This window comes from Nycticebus coucang, chromosome 11 (genome assembly GCF_027406575.1).
Source record: "Nycticebus coucang isolate mNycCou1 chromosome 11, mNycCou1.pri, whole genome shotgun sequence".
Lineage (NCBI taxonomy): Eukaryota > Metazoa > Chordata > Mammalia > Primates > Lorisidae > Nycticebus > Nycticebus coucang.
Genome location: NC_069790.1, coordinates 8,010,388 through 8,028,734, shown reverse-complemented (window position 1 = coordinate 8,028,734; position 18,347 = coordinate 8,010,388). Strand labels below are relative to the sequence as shown.

The 18,347-nt window shown below is 42.8% G+C and overlaps 1 protein-coding gene across 1 annotated transcript in view; it reads right to left on the bottom strand.

The window, feature by feature from the left end:
* PKD1L1 (polycystin 1 like 1, transient receptor potential channel interacting) overlaps positions 1 to 18,347 on the bottom strand; it is a 113,720-nt gene that overhangs the window by 69,188 nt on the left and 26,185 nt on the right. The window contains exons 9-15 of the mRNA XM_053609345.1: positions 13,546 to 13,741; positions 12,702 to 12,758; positions 6,568 to 6,780; positions 4,754 to 4,981; positions 2,786 to 2,896; positions 2,512 to 2,669; positions 790 to 890 (exon numbers count right to left, since the gene is read on the bottom strand). Of these exons, the coding sequence (XP_053465320.1) occupies positions 790 to 890; positions 2,512 to 2,669; positions 2,786 to 2,896; positions 4,754 to 4,981; positions 6,568 to 6,780; positions 12,702 to 12,758; positions 13,546 to 13,741 (1,064 nt within the window). The remainder of the gene's footprint in view (positions 1 to 789; positions 891 to 2,511; positions 2,670 to 2,785; positions 2,897 to 4,753; positions 4,982 to 6,567; positions 6,781 to 12,701; positions 12,759 to 13,545; positions 13,742 to 18,347) is intronic.

Here is an 18,347-nt window from a genome sequence, read left to right as displayed (position 1 = left end):
TGGTTAGCAATACAGTTAGACCTATTTTTAAAAGAAACCATGATTGATTCTCAGAGGAAAATAATCATTCTGCAGTGAAAACAAGGAGATGATGGGTCTGGGCCCTTCCCTGAGAGTCAGAAGCTCAGCCTTCCTTTCAATGGTCACAGCTTGCTGGAAATCAGTATAAAGCAGGTGTCTGACTAGTGTCGTCACGTCAGCACGTTGGGCTCAGTTTCTTCCTTTTCAGGGGAGGTCACCTGAGGCTTTAAGCCTAAGTCACCAGAGGCAGAGTAACGTGAAGGGGCAAGGCCCAAACTTAACACTTTCTGCCAACTCCTGGCTGACACCCTGCCCCTGACACTGCTTCAGAGGGGGCGATGTTCCCTCTGGTCATACGTGAAATAAAGAGACGCCTTGGAAGTCATGGATCAACGCCTGGATCGAGGTGGCTCAGCAAAGGCTAGTTTGAAGGAAGAAATGGGGGGTGCAGCAGGCAGAGGGCAGCCGGAGAAAGACGGAGCTCTGAGAAGCAGGAGGAGGTGGGTCAGAGGCGGGTCAGAGGTGTACGGCCCTGAGCAGCAGTCTGGCCCTGAACTGTCAGGCACTGCTGCGAGTGAGGATCGTAATTCCTTATGGGTGGGTTCCATGTGCTGGCTGTTTGAGGGACAGTTTACATATAAGCAAGCTGAGAAACGAATGTGATGTTTTTAAAATGAATAAAGAAAAACACCACTCTGCAAACAAATGTATGTTACACGAAACGTTTTCCTCGCACAAACAGAACTGAAAATTATACCATCCACTGACCTTTCTGTGAAACAGCAGGCACATACATTTGTACAATTTTCTCATCCCAGAAGTAGATCTGTTTCACAAGAAAATCTGAAGGTGTAGGTTTCTCTGAGAATCTAGGAGATAAAAACAACCTAGTAGTGTCTCATTTTTTTTTTCTTTCTCAGTGATTTTAATTAAGACTTCTCTTTCAAGACTTTAGTCCATTTTTGCAAAACATCCATTTCACTCATTTCACTGCCAGGAGGTAGCCTGGGCTAACAGAGGTCAATATGTTTATTCTGAAGCACCACTTGGTCTTTCAATAGAAACTTCTATGTGACATTTTCATCCTTCATGTCATTAAAAAGTAAGAAAAAGTAAGAAAGAAGGTTAAAGGCGGTGCCTGTGGCTCACAGAGTAGGGCACTGGCCCCATATGCCAGAGGTGGCGGGTTCAAACCCGGCCCCAGCCAAAAAAAAAAAAAGGAAGAAGTTTAAGAATGACCGTCACAGTCTATAAGAATAAAACAAATGGTGGCGGCTCCTGGTTGGGGCACGGCCGCACATGAGCACATTGGCATGTTTGCACTAACTCTTTACATAACCTGCTAACAGATAAAGGATAGTAAGTACAACATAGTTAGGCCAAGAAATTTCTCAGAAGCTTTTTACCTTTTCTGTATCTGACTTAGAGTTATGTTAAAATCCAAACTCTGAGCAAGCAGACACTTCCAGGCATTTAATGACTTAGTTCATTTGGCAGAATGAGTGTTAAGCCAACAGCAGACATTAAACCTCTCGTTGAGGGCTGTGTGGACAGCTACGACACAACCCTTGCTCATGGGTGCCCCTCAATCTAGTTGAAATACCCACCAAATTAATCAGGGCCAAATAGCGAGCATTTGTCAGGAGGCCTGAACATATGAGGACTCAGAATAGAAGTGATGGAGACTTTTGCCCATCCCAACCTGCCACAAACTCTGCAAACTGGTGGTTCCCACCAGTGTATTTAAAGTATGATTCCAAAGAATCTTTTCAATATTCATTTATTAAGCCTTCTTATGTAATTCAGTTGTAAAATGGGGCCCACCCAAATCTCATGAACTCAACGTCCATGAGAAAGATGATTTACTAAGTTACCTTAGAGCGGTGATTTTCAACCCGTGTGCTAAGGATATTGGTGTGCTGTGAGAGGATCTTGTGTGCCACGAAAATTTTTAAAAGTCATTAATTAAATTAATTTCAAAAGACAGTCAAAATACATTAAGTATATTCTTTTTTTTACTCTTGTTTTTGTCAACATAATTTAAATGTGCTTAAGTTTAACTGTAGGTTCAAGTGTGCCCTGAGATTAAAAAAGGTTAAAAAACACTGCCTTAGACACAAAGATTTGAAGACATTTTCTCCTTTTGGAAAAAAGAAGAAATAATAAAAAAAGAATTCTTGCCCAACTTTATGCTGAGAGAACAAGATTTCTAAATGAGAAAAGATTTCTGTTAGTATTATTACTAACAATTCCAGTGTTCCGTTTCTCCAACAAATGATAACAAGCGAGAATCCAATCTCAAAAAAATAAATGAATAAAACAAGGTAAGGAAGCTTATGTTGAACAGCATACTATGTTATAATTTCTTTAGACAATTAGCTTTATTATTGCTTTAAAAACAATTTAATTCACTGATTTTTTTTCACATTCTGAAGGATGATATTTCTTGGTCCAATCTCATTCCCACTGTGGCTGTCACCATCAACATACCTTACTAGTAACATGATGGGGAATGCTCTAGTGATGGGTTTAGAAAATTTGATTTCTATCTGTAGAGACTCCTGGGGGTCTTCAGAAAGTCCAGTGAACTGATGGAAATTTACTTGATCCTGAAGCAATACAAATGTCGTTTTATGTCTCCTATGTTCCTGTCATTTAAAGGAAAACAAGTTAAGCAAAGTTTGCCTTTGAGAAAGTAAATGCATTAAAAATCATCCATCATGGGCTAAATGGAGCAGAGGTAGAGGGGAAAGGCTCTCCTTACTAGGCTGACTTCCTCCTCAAACTCCAGAGTCAGGGGTTTCCTTAGCCATTGTCTGTTGATGGGCCTTTTGCTGGAGCAGTTGTAGAGGGTGAGGCCAACAACTCCACTGATCTTAGGAAACAAAGACCATCTCAGGGCAAACCACAGCAAACAGCACACTTACAGTACAGTGATGCTACTGCTACAATTACATAAAGTTATGTACCTGATATCAGAGCCTGGCATAGAAAAATATAACCCGTTTTACTAGTTAAGATAGCATGGGGTGAATTTAATGCTTCCTTTGCATTACTTGGATTAAAATTAATGACTTCTAAAGTTTTTTGAAGTATATTTTGTTTTATACTTTAAAAGCTCACACCAAAAATATCTGTTTATTGTACATAATCAGAAAGTTATAGAAAGGTGGATAGCAGGGTGAAGACTAGTTTGCCTGTAATCCCGTCACTGAGAGAAATCGTATTTGAGGACGCTGCCTACCAAACTTTTTCTACATGTTGAGTCCATCCACACTGGGCAGATAATCATCTTCTCTATTTTTGCCTAAAATCTTCCAGTCACTAAGACTCTCTGGTGGACATAATTTCAACTGGGCATACATGAACTGTATCCCTATGTTGAACATTCTGGTACTACTTCTATTTGGGTTATCATAAACAATATTGTTTTAAATAAATGAGACAAAATATCCTGCTCTGAATAAATCTTTTCTCATGTTCTTGGTGTGTATTCCTAATAGGTATAACAAATTCTTGATGTCTGGGGACAAAGTGCTTTCTAAAAGGTCATACCAAGTGATGCCGTGCATCCTTCACTGCACTTCCACAGTGGTGTTTTTAAGTACAAATAATCTGACTTATGCACAACTCTAACTTACGAACAGAGGCTATCACAGTACATCCCAAGTCACAAACGTCTGATTGACATCTGACTCACACTTAACAAATGGAGGCTGTTACAGATAATAGGCAAATGTACCTGTTTCAACTTACATACAGATTCAACTTAAGAACAAGCCTGCAGAACCTATTTCATTCATAACCCTGGGACTTGCTATAATTGTACTTTTGTAAGTTAAAAATAAATCATTTTAATTTCTGTTTCTTTATTGCTTGAATTATTTTTATATGCTGATTAGCTATTTATATTTGCAGTTTTGGCCAAAATAAGATATACCCCATGAATTTACCCATTCCTTCATCAGACATTTATTGGTTACCCAATGAGCCAGGTACATGTGCCTGGGCTGTGAGGCTAGGGTGCAGAAAATACTGTGAATCCTCACCCTCTGCTCTTCCAAACTCACCCTGGGCTCATTCCCAAGGCCTCTGAGCTTTGCGCAGTGGCACTCTTGTAGCCAGTGAGGTTTAATCCTAGGCACGATTATTTGTAATTAAAACACAAGATCTCTGAATGTGGAAGGTGAGGTCTACAAAATTGCCAGACGGCTGGAGAAATTCTCCCTGACTGCCCCACCTTCACATCGCCCTCTCACCCTGCTCCCCTCTTCTGCCCACCTTCCCAGGAGCTAGGGACCACCCTGCTGATCGGTCCAGCTGTGCCTCTCATGTGAGCGGGAAAGAAAGAGATGAGTGCTGGTGCGTCCTCAGCAGCCCTTTCTGCAGCTTCATTCAAGTGACACTGTATTTTATTTCAGACCTGTCTAAGACGTGACTGGCCGCCGTGCTTGCATCATCAACACACCCGACACTCTCTCTGAGCATGGATTAGAAAGCCCACAGCAAATGCTGAATGGGCTGTGGACCCAGCCACCAACGGCAGCTAGTTTGGCTAGGATTTTTCTGGAGAAACTAATCTTCCAAAAGAAGTGGATATAGTCACATGTTCTAAGTGGCCCCTCTCTTAGGAAACTGAAAAACAGGTGCAAACGTGCCAACCTCGTCTCTTTTTGTCACTAAAGCTCAATTACTGCAAATTCAATGTGGCAGGTCATCCGCAGCCACATACCTGTCCAGGAGCTCCGGGCCCTGGATATGGGCTCTTCTTGAAGAGTATGAGCTGGCTAATGTAGCACGGACTCTGCGTTTCTGCCCCAGCAGGACTGTGCCCAGTGAAGTCAGCAGGTAAATGTACCTGGACGGAGCCCAGGCTCTGGATGGAGCTCTGAAGGTTGTGATGAAGAAGCGTCCGGAACTCCATCTGCCCAACGCTAACGTGGGTCAGTGCTAAACAGCCCTGTAACACAGCAGGGGGAGCTGAACGTTTGCAAGACAATGGATCAGACTGTCTGGAACCCAGACTGGGAAGAGGGGAAAAAATAATGGAAAAGACCTCCCAGCACACGTTGGACTGGATTCATTTGACTGAGCCAAAGTTTTTTTTAATAATAGTAATTTTTTTTAGGTTACATTGTTTTCATTTCTAAGGTAAAGCTCAAGTTGTAGTTGAGCCCTTCACCCAGGGGGCCGTGCACAATCTCACATTGTGCACATTGGGTGAGATTCCGTCCAGTGCCCTCCCTCCGCCCCTCTCCCGCCTCTACCCTCTTCCTTACTAGACTATGCCTGTGTTTTTTCTTTCATGTGGTTGTTTGGTTGTTTATATATTGGTTTCATGTTAGTGACTGAGCAAAAGTTGAGGTACAAGGATATAAATGGCACGAACTGTTTTGACACATCTTTTTATAACCCATTATTCATTCTTTAACAACCCCTGTGCTTCTTGGGGATTCTTAGCCCCTCTAAAGGCAGTTTTAATACCATACTTATTTCTACAACACGGAGGCTTGGCAAGGAAACGTGAGTTTAGGGTCTTGGGGCTCAGTGCTGGGTGGGTATGTGACAAATGTTTTTAAATGTACTAATGAATAATGATAATTGTAATTGCTAGGTTAAGAGAGAGTATTCATTTATTTTCTAATTTCCCATATATTACAGTAACTGTCAGTTAAATAAACCACAAGACTGGATAAGAGGGATGATAATTTGGTAGAAGACGAACAAAAGCCTGTTTATTAAATTACCGTTCTTGAAAGCACTGGCAATTTCCTAAGGTTAAAAAAAAAATCTCTGAGATAATTTCTCAAAGATACTGGAGCAAAAAAAAAAAAAAGAAAGAAGGAAAGAAATAAACCTTGGAGTATTTTTTAGCAGTTAACATATCAGCAGAGCTAGTTTTAAAATTAATGCATGTCACTGGGAGTGGTGGCTCACGCCTATAATCCCAGCACTTGGGAGGCCGAGGCAGGTGGATTGTCTGAGCTCAGAGGCTCAAGACCAGCCTGACCCAGAGCGAGACCACATCTCTATAAAAAACAGCCAGGCGTTGTGACAGGCGCCTGTAGTCCCAGCTACTTGGGAGACTGAGGCAAGAGAATCACTTAAGCCCAAGAGTTTGAGGTTGCTGTGAGCTGTGACGCCATGGCACTCTCCAAGGGTGACAAACAGAGACTCGGTGTTAAAAAAAAAAAAAAAAAGATTTAAAATTAATGCATGCAAGAAATCGTTCATATTAATTTAGATCATTCCTCAAAAAACACAAGGTATCCTGAGAAACGTTTAGAAGCCAAAGTCCCCAAACATCTCAAGTGGAAATCTCCAAACACAAAAGGACCGAACGGAAGCAAAGTTTCATTGGAAACATTAGAATACTATCACAAAGCACCTAAAATTCAAAATGAAAATTTCCACCTACTGAAATACTCCCAGAATAATAAACAGAGTGACTCTATGTTGAGTTTTGAGAAGTGATTACTAACACGGGTTAACATCCTGAGAGAGGGAAGCAGTATTTTTATAGATGGAGAAAAAAGCATGACTTACAAGCAATACATCTGTGATGATGGCGATTGCCTCCTCTCCCAGATAGTCCTGACGCCTCGATTGTTCTTGCTCAGAGACGTCCCAGACTCTGGCTATGAGACGGATGAGCTCCAGCCTGAGGCCTCTGTCAGCCGCACACCCTCCCGAGAACCAGCCTTGAGCAAGGAGCGCCCGGGAGTATTTGAGGATGAGGAAGGCACTCACACGGCTGAGCTGCATGGAACCAAGAGATGCGAGTAAAATGTTCCAGACACATTCTAACCTCTTTCATTATTACTGGGAGTTACCAATGACTGAACTAGGGCCAGGAGAATTGAATTCAAGTCCCGCCTGGCAACTTCCTAAGTAAGCATTTGCAATCTGATGTTCAGCGTCCTGACTCACAAAATGACTGAAATAAATGGTCTCTAACAGACTTTCATGCTGTAACACGTTGCTTGGTTTTGAGCCCCGACAACCACACAGCTGCAGCCTCCCTGCTCAGCCTTCTCTGCCCCCAAGCCAGGCTGCAGCTCCTCCTGCCCTCAAGCTCCCGAGGCCTCTTCTTGTGCCTTTCATAATCCCTGCCTGGAGTATCTTCACCCTCTATTGGCCTAGAAAAATCCTACTTCTCACCCTCTCTTTCTCTAAACTCTTAATACAGACTATTTTCAAACACAGGCAAAATAAAGGGAGTAGATTGGTGGTAAAACTGCCTACCACTCAACTTTAATAGTCATCATTCCTGGGCAATATTTTTTCTTATATTCTCTACTCAAGATCCAAAGAAAGTTGAAAGCATATCATGAATTTCTTTTTTTTTTTTTTGGAAACAGAGTCTCGCTCTGACTAGAGTGCTGTGATGCAACCTCAAACTCTCAGGTGCAAATGATGCTCTTGCCTCAGCCTGTTGGGACTATAGACTCCAGCCACAACACCCGGGTAGTTTTTTTTTTTTCTTTCTATTTTTAGTAGAGATGGGGGTCTTGCTCTTGCTCAGGCTGGTCTTAAACTCCTGAGCTCAAGTAATCCACTGCCTCAGCCTCCCAGAGTGCTAGGATTACAGGCGTGAGCCACCATACTCAGCCCAAATCTCAGATTATTATTTTTATCCACAAACACTTTATTATGACATAGTGCTGAGAGAAAACACTTTATGATGTAGTGTTAAACCATGAGTATAGTGCCATTATCAGATCTAACAAAATATGATTCTTTCTACGTATACTTGAAACCCAACTTCAGAAGTTCACCAAAGTCAGCTTCACTGTCACTTGTGTTTCTGCAGAAGTGTATCATTCTCCCAATTGGAGGACTTTCACAGTGCTTTAAAGACAAGGACTAAGTCTTTTAAGTCTTTGTACCTTAGCAGGTCCTAGCAAATGCTAATAAATATGTGCCCATTGAAATGAAATTAAGATAATATTTTCAGCTAGTCATACTTATTTAACCAAAAGGTGGCTTAGGCATATCTTTTAAAGTAAAATTCTTTCACCAACAATAAAATTTAACTAGTTCAGAAATACATTTAAACTCCTACTAAAGGCCTATATATACAAGGTATCATCATCAAAATTGGACTTCAAATCGAAAGAATCATCTTTTATCTAAAATAAAACAAGGCTCAGTGCTCATAGCTCAGGGGGTGGGGCGTCAGCCACATACACCGAGGCAGGTGGGTTCGAACCCTGCCCGGACCTGCTAAACAACAATAACAACTACAACAGAAAAATAGCCGGGCATTGTGGCGGGCACCTGTAGTCCCAGCTACCTGGGAGGCTGTGGCAAGAGAATCGCTTAAGCCCAAGAGTTTGAGGTTGCTGTGAGCTGTGATGCCACAGCACTCTACCGAAGGTGACATACTGAGACTCTGTCTCAAAATAAATAAATAAATAGATAAAATAAAACACGTACTTTAAAGAACATGATATTCCCACTTTTCCCACTATGTTTTTAACAGAAAATATCAAAAATGGTCACTTTAGAAATGACAATCAATCACGTTCAGTTTTTTTTTATTTATTTATTTATTTTAGAGACAGAGTCTTACTTCATTGCCCTGGGTAGAGTGCTGTGGCATCACTGATCACAGCAACCTCCAACTCTTGGGCTCAGGAGATTGTCTTGCCTCAGCCTCCCGAGTAGCTGGGACTACAGGCACCTGCCACAACACCTGGCTATTTTTTTGTTGCCGTTTGGCCAAGGCCAGGTTCGAACCAGCCACCCGCAGTATATGGAGCCGGTGCCCTACCCACTGAGCCACAGGTGCCGCCCCACATTCAGTTTTATTTCCCACTATGAGGTAAGAACTGTGGCAGGTCCAAGGTTTCAGAGACGCAGGAGAGAGGGACTAGGCCAAGGATGGTTTATTCTCCACCAAATTCATCCTCTTGAGCCTCATGTCAGGTGATTGCCGGGGAGGAATTCCATTTCCAGGTCTTTGAGTGCAGGTGAGGCAATGTGACTGGTGCTCACCAGGGGAATGGGAGTGCAGAGAGGCACGCCACTTCCATGGCCACATTATGGACAAGTGTTGTACCTTCACCGTGCTTTATTACCCTGACTTAGGAAGTTGTGAGTGGAGATGTTGGAAGCCCAAGATGAAAGCCAGAGTCCCCAAGTCACCAGGGGTCGGGGGGACCACCCACTGAATCGCTGCTATGGAATGTATGTGAGGGGAGAATGAACTTCTGTTGTGCTCAGCTACTGAAATCTCAGGGTTAGCTGTGATAGCAGCTAGGGTCACTTAACTAATATAGTTTGTGTCTTAGGAGGCTAAGTAGTCTAAATTTGTAAGGCAGATGTACAAAAATAAAATAATGATAAATCAAAGTGTTCAAGTGCTGTAACAAAATCACGTATGAATCTACATAGAATCAAATGAACTCAGCCTTAAGGCTTCCATGAAGATTTCATGAAGCAGGTAGCATTTGAATCTAGCCTTGAGGAGAAGAAGTAACCTGCCCCAGGTTGTGGGGAAACATACTGTTTCAGGGATGTAAGGAACTTCCAGAGTGACTGAGCATGGAAGCTGGCTATGTGCAGGTGTGTGCAAAGGCAGGTGCAGAGAATAAGGTGTGCTGTGTGGGGGTGTGTGCAAAGGGAGGTGCAGAGAATAAGGTGTGCTGTGTGGGGGTGTGTGCAAAGGGAGGTGCAGAGAATAAGGTGTGCTGTGTGGGAGTGTGTGCAAAGGGAGGTGCAGAGAATAAGGTGTGCTGTGTGGAGGTGTGTGCAAAGGGAGGAGAATAAGGTGTGCTGTGTGGGGGTGTGTGCAAAGGGAGGTGCAGAGAATAAGGTGTGCCGCTGGGGCAGGTGAAGTCCTTGCCTTGTGTGCAAAATAATTGGATTTTAGTCTCAAACTCCAAAGAAGCCAACAAGTATTTTAAAGCCAACAGGAGATGTGGCCAGATGTGTTTTCCGGGAAGGCAGCCCTGTTATGAGGCTGACCTCCCTACACAGGTGGTTGCTGGAGTTAAGTGATCCAAGATGGGGAGGGCAACAGAGCCGCCCAGCTGTCACCTATTCATTCAGTCCTCTGCGTCCTGAGCACCTGCCACGAGTCATAGCTGAGGTTACTTCTGTGGTGAAGAGTAATGAGAAGCTCCTGCCATCACGCCGTTTACGTTCCAGTGAGGACAGAGCAGCAATGAAGAAGTGAGAGAGACAGATGCTGACTGTGACGATACCAAAGGAGACACCCAGTAAGAGGAGGAGAGGGTGGCTTTAGACTGTGGGTCAAGGATGACGTCTCTGAACAAGCAGCATTTGAGCTGAGAGTAGAATGAAAGGTTTTCAGCTCTTGAATAAGCCATGGGGAGGGCATGGCAGGAAAAAGAACAAACCAGTCTGTCTGGATGGAGGATGGCTGGAAACAGGGAGGAAGAGTGAGAGGGGAGGACGGAAGAGTGGGAAGGAGCAGAGCACACAGGGACATGAGACATCGGCATGTTATCACATCTGCATGGAGAAGCTGTGAGAAGTTACTGACTCCAGCTTGAAAACTGCTCTGCTATTGGTAGCACGCGTGAGCAGGGAGCACGGTGAGAGCTCCTGCCAGCCTGGAGGAAGGACGTGTGCTCAGGCCGGAGCGGGGGCAGTGGAGATGGAACAGGGGGGGAAGTTCTAGCTACATTCCTGAGGAAGAACTGATTGGACTTCGTTCTGAGTAGGCAGAGGAGGAAAATGGAGGCCTCCCTGAGGACCCCTGGGCTTTGACCTGAGACTCTGGGTGGACAGTGCTGCCCTATCCTGAGCAGAGGCAGGATGCACTCGAGCCATCGTCTCTCCAGTGGAAATGCCAGCTGGGGAGCCCTGGGTGTGACTTGAGAGAGGCTCAGGTTGAAGACACGAAATGAAGAGTCATCATCACATCCATTAAAGGTGGGAGGGCTGGAGCAGAACACCCAGGAAGGAAATGTGCACAGGGAATCTAGGAGGCCAGAGACAAAACCCAGAGGCACTGACCACATGAGCACAGAGAGGAAGAGCCACCAGTCGTCAGTCACCAACAAGACCAGGAAACTGTGTCACAAGGCTAAGAGCAGAGACTGTCTCCCAAAAGAGACTGAGCCTCCCACGGATGTCCCTGGGAGGGAGAGAGAAGAAGCAGAGGGTGTCAGGGGACTGGCCACAGGCAAGTCTCTAGCTACTCTGGCAGGGGCAGCCTCAGTGTGCAGATGGAGATGAAAGCCTGGTTTTCATAGTTTAAAAATGCATGAGGCTGGGCGCAGTGGCTCACACCTGTAATCCCAGAACTCTGAGTTTGATAACAGCCCGAGCAAGAGCAAGACCCCATTTCTACTAAAAGTAAAAAAAAAAACAAAAAAAAAAAACTAGCTGGGCATGGTGACAGGTGCCTGCAGTCCCAAGCTCCTTCAGAGGCTGAGGCAAGAGAATTGCTGAAGCCCAGGAGTTTGAGGTTGCTGTGAGCTGTGATGACACCAATGCACTCTATTCCAAGCAAAAGAGCAAGACCCTGTCTCAAAAAAAAAAAAAAAAATTAAAAAAAGTATGAGAAACTGGGTGTAGTGGTGCATTGCCTGGAGTCCCAGCTAGTCCAGAAGCTGAGGTAGGAGAAGCACTTGAGACTTGAGCCCAAGAGTTTGAAACCTTCCTGGCAAACACAGCAAGACCTTATCTCTGAAAACAAGAAAAAAAAAAAATGCAAGAGACACAGTAAGCGTAGCCCAGGGCAGGCTCAGAAGTCACTTTCTAAATGCTTTGCTGAGAATGAGGTGGCAGCTGGAAGAGGGTGGGGGAGCACCCAGCAGAGGGGGTGGTAGAAGCAGCAAACTAGAGGAGATGGTGATGGGGAAGGCAGCGCGGCCTGCGGCCACCTGGGCTGGGCACTGCCTGACGCGGGGGTGGGGGGTGGGAGGCGTTATGCAGACTGGAATGGGGGGCACGCGGGACCTGCGGGGGGTTCCTGCACCAGTGGAGGGGGCAGTCATACAGGAGTGGGGAAATTCCTTCCCGGGACACAAAGTATGGGAGACAGGCAAGGCTGTAGTTAGATTTGCATACAATGGGTGGATGAGGGGCTCTGATGTCTCCCTTCTTCTCTCTCAAAGAGCAACACAAAGGTGCCAGAGACCTGCCCGTAGCTCACTGGTTAGGGCACTGGCCACATGCACTGGGGCTGGAAGGTTCGAATCCAGCTTAGGCCTGCTAAACAACGATAACAACAACAACAACAACAAAATAGCTGGGCGTTGTGGTGGATGCCTGTAGTCCTAGCTACTCGGGAGGCTGAGGCAAGAGAATTGCTTGAGCCCAAGAGTTTGAGGTTACTGTGAGCTGTGATGCCACACCACTCTACCCAGGGTGAGTTAGTGAGACGCTGTCTCAAAAACAAAAAGATGGGAGAACCCAATGTGTGTCTTAATATTAACAATTAAGTAGAATCCCTTCACTAAAACTGTCCACAGCATGAACAGTGAGTGTCCTGAACCATTTCTACTTTGGGTTTCCAAACTGCCATGCCAAGAAAGGACGTTCATCCCCCACAATCTGAAAAGGGCAATTGGCATTCAGAGGGATTTTTAGGGCAAAGTCATATTTCCAGTCTCAGCATCAAAGCAGAACTCTGAACAGTATATCCCTCATAATTATGCAAAACAGTAGAGAATCTAGGACATGGGAGAAACAACACTTACCTTATTAGAGAAGCTTATGAGGTTTCTCAACATAAGAACAGAATCAGCCATTTCTTCCTGATCAGGAAAACAAGCAAAAAAGAGAACATAAGTAAACAAACAAACAAATCAGGGAGAGTAGAGAAGGTTAGCTTATTTGAAGTTCCAGCTTGCTTATGTAGAAGGAGAGCAGATTCCATGCCGTGCAGCTGAGAGACTAGCTAGAGTCCAGACCTTCTTTAGAGAGGCCACACCGTGATCTCCAGTTCCCCTTCCAGTCCAGCATCTCTGCTTAACCTGCCCCTGGTCAGCCTTGGTAAGAGGAAATAAGGGACCAGAGCTAAGAGAAACTCTGCAAAAGGGCCAGAGAGAATGACAAAGGAAAGAAACTCTATACTTCAAGTGAAGTATCCTGTAATTACATGCTCTTTCTGAAGAAGTCTGGTGATACATCTGAGATGGCAGCTGCAGAAATGCGATGAGCAAGGACGGTCACATTTGACTGTATGGTCATTCCTTTAAAAGGTGCACATTGTCATGAGCTTAAATCTCTAATACATCATTGCTAACAAAATACAAACAGATTAGATTTGCATAATCATTGCTTACACAAACGTTAGCAGAAATTGTCTGTAACGTCGATTGACTTGTATCAGTCTGTCTTTTAGAAATCAGCAGAATTCATTGGTGAAATGTATTAGCAGGCTAGAGAGTCCACAGCCACATGTCGGAGCCGAGCTGGCTGGCCTTCCTGGTCACATTCCTCTCCTGTGTTCCACAGGCATGACCCCTTGCTGGTGACAGGCCCTACCACACGATACCTACAGGATAATAGACACTGCACTCACCCTGCTCTGGACCATACCTCATCTGCAAAAGCTAATTTGCATGCAGAAGTAATCAGTGCATCCTGTATCCGTGACCACTGGCCGCACGAGTTGGTTCTATCCTCCTTTGACAAACGACTCAGGATCTCAGTGGTCATGGTGATATAGTTCCTGGTTTCCGTGTAACTCCCCATCGTTTGGAGTGTAGACAGGCTTTTCAGGCTGGCGTTATATCTGCAGGAGACACAGGAGCCATCATGATTGTTCCAACACACTGTGAAACTTTTCACCCTGCCCACCGAGAGTGGAATGGGGCTTGTTGGGAATACGCTTCTTGGGTGGCTCAGGGCAGAAAAAGGATGGTACGAAGGAGAGCAGGTCTGCGCAGAGGAAACTCTGAAAAGGTACAGCAAGGCATGTTGCCAAAATTCTTTTCAAACTTCTAGCAGGTGGCAAATGGAGAAACGCACTATGGATCAGGCACAAGAGCACCAAGGCTACCAGCTGGGTGAAGTTCCGTGAGCTTCTGGATAACTGGAGCTGGTAGTTAGTGCCACACCCATCACAGAGTGGACATCTGTGGCTATACATGTGGTTTACATGAATTCACAAGTTTACGGCTTTAGATTTCAGTACCTTTATTTACTTATTTACAAACATACTTATTTGCATTTGCAAAGGCAGCATGACACCAGGAGAAGAGCCCCGTGCCTGCAGTGAAAGACCAGTGCTGTCCCTTGCTCCGCGGGTTCTTTGCTGTTAACCTCAAGAGCATCATTTAACAGAATAACTGGACTTCAGTTTCCAAATGTGTAAATTAGAAGGTTTCATCTGAACACGCCCCACAGGAGTCATTGCAAGAAGCATATAAATTAGGAAAAAATTAATTAATTAGACAATGCCTTACAGGCTCTGAACACACATGCTTAAGCACACCCTTGACCAATATGTGATTTGTGCAGACCAAGACTCTAGGAAGCCAGGCGAAAGATAAAGATGAACAACTAAATCTATGCAGAAACACCACAGATTGCACAATAGGGGGAAATATACTTTACAAAATTAGTCTCGCCAAGTCAAAAACATATGAACAAATGACTAAACAAATAAAAATAATACCAACAAGCCCACGAAATGGGGCTAGGTTGATACCCACAGAGGCTGCAATATATACAATGTCATGTCCAGTTTTCAATGAAAAGTCTGAGGCATCCAAAGAAACAATCTAAACATGGGAAAAATAGGCAGGCACCAGAAACTGCCTTTGAGGGGTCACAAATGTACTTAGTAAAGACTTTGAACGGCTATGGTAAATATGGTCAAAGAGCTAAAGGAAACCATATATATATATATATTTTTTTTTCTTAAAGGCGGTATAACACTGACTAATCCAATGAGGACTATAAGTAAAGGGATGCAAACTATAAATTTAGAAGTTATAGAAATACCATGTACAACAATCAGAACAAAAGAGAAGTTAAAAAGTAGATTTGAGAAAAGAAAGAATCCGTTAACATGAAGACAGCAATAAAGATTATAAAGAACAGAAAGAAAAAGTAGGAAGAAAATGAGCAGCAACTCAGAGAATGTTGTACATCATTAAGTTCACAAATTCTATTTTTTCTTTCTTTTTGTAACTTATCAAAAAAGCCATTGCAATGATTCTCTCAATAGATGCAGAAAAACCTTGTCACAATATCCAGTATCCTTTCATGATCAGAACACTTAAGAAAATAGGTATAGAAGGGACATTTCTTAAACTGATAGAGGCCATCTACGGCAAACCCACAGACAATATCATATCGAAAGGAGTAAAATTGAAAACATTTCCACTCAGATCAGGAACCAGGCAAGGTTGCCCATTGTCTCCACTGATTTTTAACATTGTAATGGAAGTCTTAGCCATTGCAATCAGGCAAGAGAAGTCGATCAAGGGTATACAAATAAGGTCAGAGGAGATCAAACTTTCACTCTTCACAGATGATATGATTTTACACCTGGAAAACCCCAGGGACTCAACTACAAAACTCTTAGAAGTGATCAAGGAATACAGTAGCGTCTTGGGATACAAAATCAATACTCACAAATCAGTAGCTTTTATATATACCGATAATAGTCAAGTCAAAAAAAACAGTCAAGGACTCTGTTCCCTTTACAGTAGTGCCAAAGAAGATGAAATATTTGGGAATTTACCTAACAAAGGACGTGAAAGATCTCTATAAAGAGAATTATGAAACTCTGAGAAAAGAAATAGCTGAAGATGTTAACAAATGGAAAAACATACCATGCTCATGGCCAGGAAGAATCAACATTGTTCAAATGTCCATATTACCCAAGATAATTTACAAATTTAATGCAATCCCTATCAAAGCACCACTGTCATACTTTAAAGATCTGGAAAAATAGTACTTCGTTTTATATGGAACTAGAAAAAACCTCGAATAGCCAAGACATTACTCAGAAATTAAAACAAATCAGGAGGAAACACACTACCAGACTTCAAACTATACTATAAATCTATAGTGACCAAAACAGCATGGTACTGGCACAAAAATAGAGAGGTAGATGTATGGAACAGAATAGAGAATCAAGAGATGAACCCAGACACTTATTGACATTTGATCTTTGACAAGCCTATCAAAAATGGAAACCTATTTAACAAATGGTGCTGGTTGAGCTGGCTGGTGACTTGTAGAAGACTGAAACTAGACCCACACCCGTCACCATTAACAAAAATTGACTTTCACTGGATAAAAGATTTAAACTTAAGACAGGAGAAACACCTGAAGAAACTGGCCTGGGAGAATACTTTATGAGAAGGACTTCCCCCCACCCCAGGCAATTGAAGCAACACCAAAAATACATTACTGGGATCTGATCAAACTAAAAAGCTTTTGTACAGCCAACTACACAGTAAGTAAAGCAAGTACACAGCCCTCAGAATGGGAGAGGATATTCGCAGGTTATACTTCTGACAAAGATTTGATAACTAGAATCCACAGAGAACTCAAACTTATTAATAAGAAAAAAAACAAGTAATCCCATTTCGTTGTGGGCAAGGGACTTGAACAGAAGCTTCTCTGAAGAAGACAGGCACATGGCCTACAGACACATGAAAAAATGCTCATCATCTTTAATCATCAGAGAAGTTCAAATCAAAACCACTTTAAGATATCATCTCGGGGCGGCACCTGTGGCTCAAAGAGTAGAGCGCCGGCCCCATATGTCAGAGGTGGTGGGTTCAAACCCAGCCTGGCCAAAACTGCAAAAAAAAAAAAGATATCATCTAACCCCAGTAAGAGTGGCTCACATAACAAAATCCCAAAATTACAGATGTTGGCATGGGTGTGGAGAAAAGGGAACACTTCTGCACTACTGGTGGGAGTGCAAGCTAATGCATCCCTTTTGGAAAGAAATATGGAGAATACTCAGGGATATAAAAGTAGACCTGCCATTTGATCCTGCAATTCCTCTACTAGGTATATATCCAAAAGACCAAAAAATACTTTATAACAAAGGTATTTGTACCAGATTGTTCTTTGCAGCTCAATTCATAATAGCCAAGTCATGGAAGAAGCCCGAGTTCCGATTGACCCATGAATGGATTAATAAAATTGTGATATATATACACCATGGAATACTATGCAGCCTTAAAAAGATGGTGACTTTACCTCTTTTACCTTTACATGGATGGAGCTGGCACATATCCTACTTAGTAAATTGTCTCAAGAATGGAAGAAAAAATATCCAATGTACTCAGTACTATTATGAAACAAATTTACAATCACTTACACTTTCATATGAAGAATAGATCACAGGATGAAGACCCAGGATGAAGAAGGGAGAAGGGGGGATGGGAGGGATGGGGGAAGGTCAGATCGAGGGAGGGTGACTGGTGGGATCACACCTGTGCTGCATAATGCAAGGGTACCTGTCCGATCTATTAAGTACAGAGCATAAATGTCTTAAGTAAATGAGATGAGGTATATATTAACCAGTGCGATGTAAGCATTTCTAATTGTATATGAAATTAGCGCATTATACCCCCCAAATGCATTAATGTATACAGGATGTATGTGTTTATGATTTAATAAAAAAAAACCATTGCATAAAATAATATCTATAAAATCAAATTGTTGGGCCTACAAGACACAGCAAGGAATAAAACAATAACAACACAAAGAAGGAGTGTGGGGCAGCTGTGTAGAAACAAGGAAAGGACACCAGATGGTAACTTAAACCCAGGGGAAGACGGGAGACAAACAAAAGTACCGCATGAGAAAATCAGTACATTAAAACACTTCTGGAAATATATTTGTGCTCTCTTTTCTCCTATAATTTCTTTAAAAGATAACATTATGCCCAACAATATTTATGACATTGTATTGTTGGGTTTACAACATATATAAATCTAATATGCACAGTAATATCACAAAAAGCAAAGAGAAAATAGATCTGTATGAGAGTAATGTTTCCACATCTTCCTGAAATTAAGTTAGCATAAATTTGTAGCTGTTTCTAATTAGTGAAGATGTATATTGTAAGCCCAAGTGCAATAGCTAAGAAAATAACCTACAAAAAACATTTAAAGATCATTAAAGGAATTCAAATGGTATGCTAGAAAATATTCACTGAAGATAGAGGGGGGCGGGAAAAGAGGAGCCAAGTCATCACGATTCAGGTAGAAGACAAAAGCAAAGTAGTAGCATAAATCCAAAATAGATCAATAACACTCAATGTGAATACACTGTACCATGTAATCAAAAGGTAGAAACTGTAAGACCGGCATACAGAACAACATGTCTACTGGGGATACAGTTTAGATTCAAGGATAAAACTA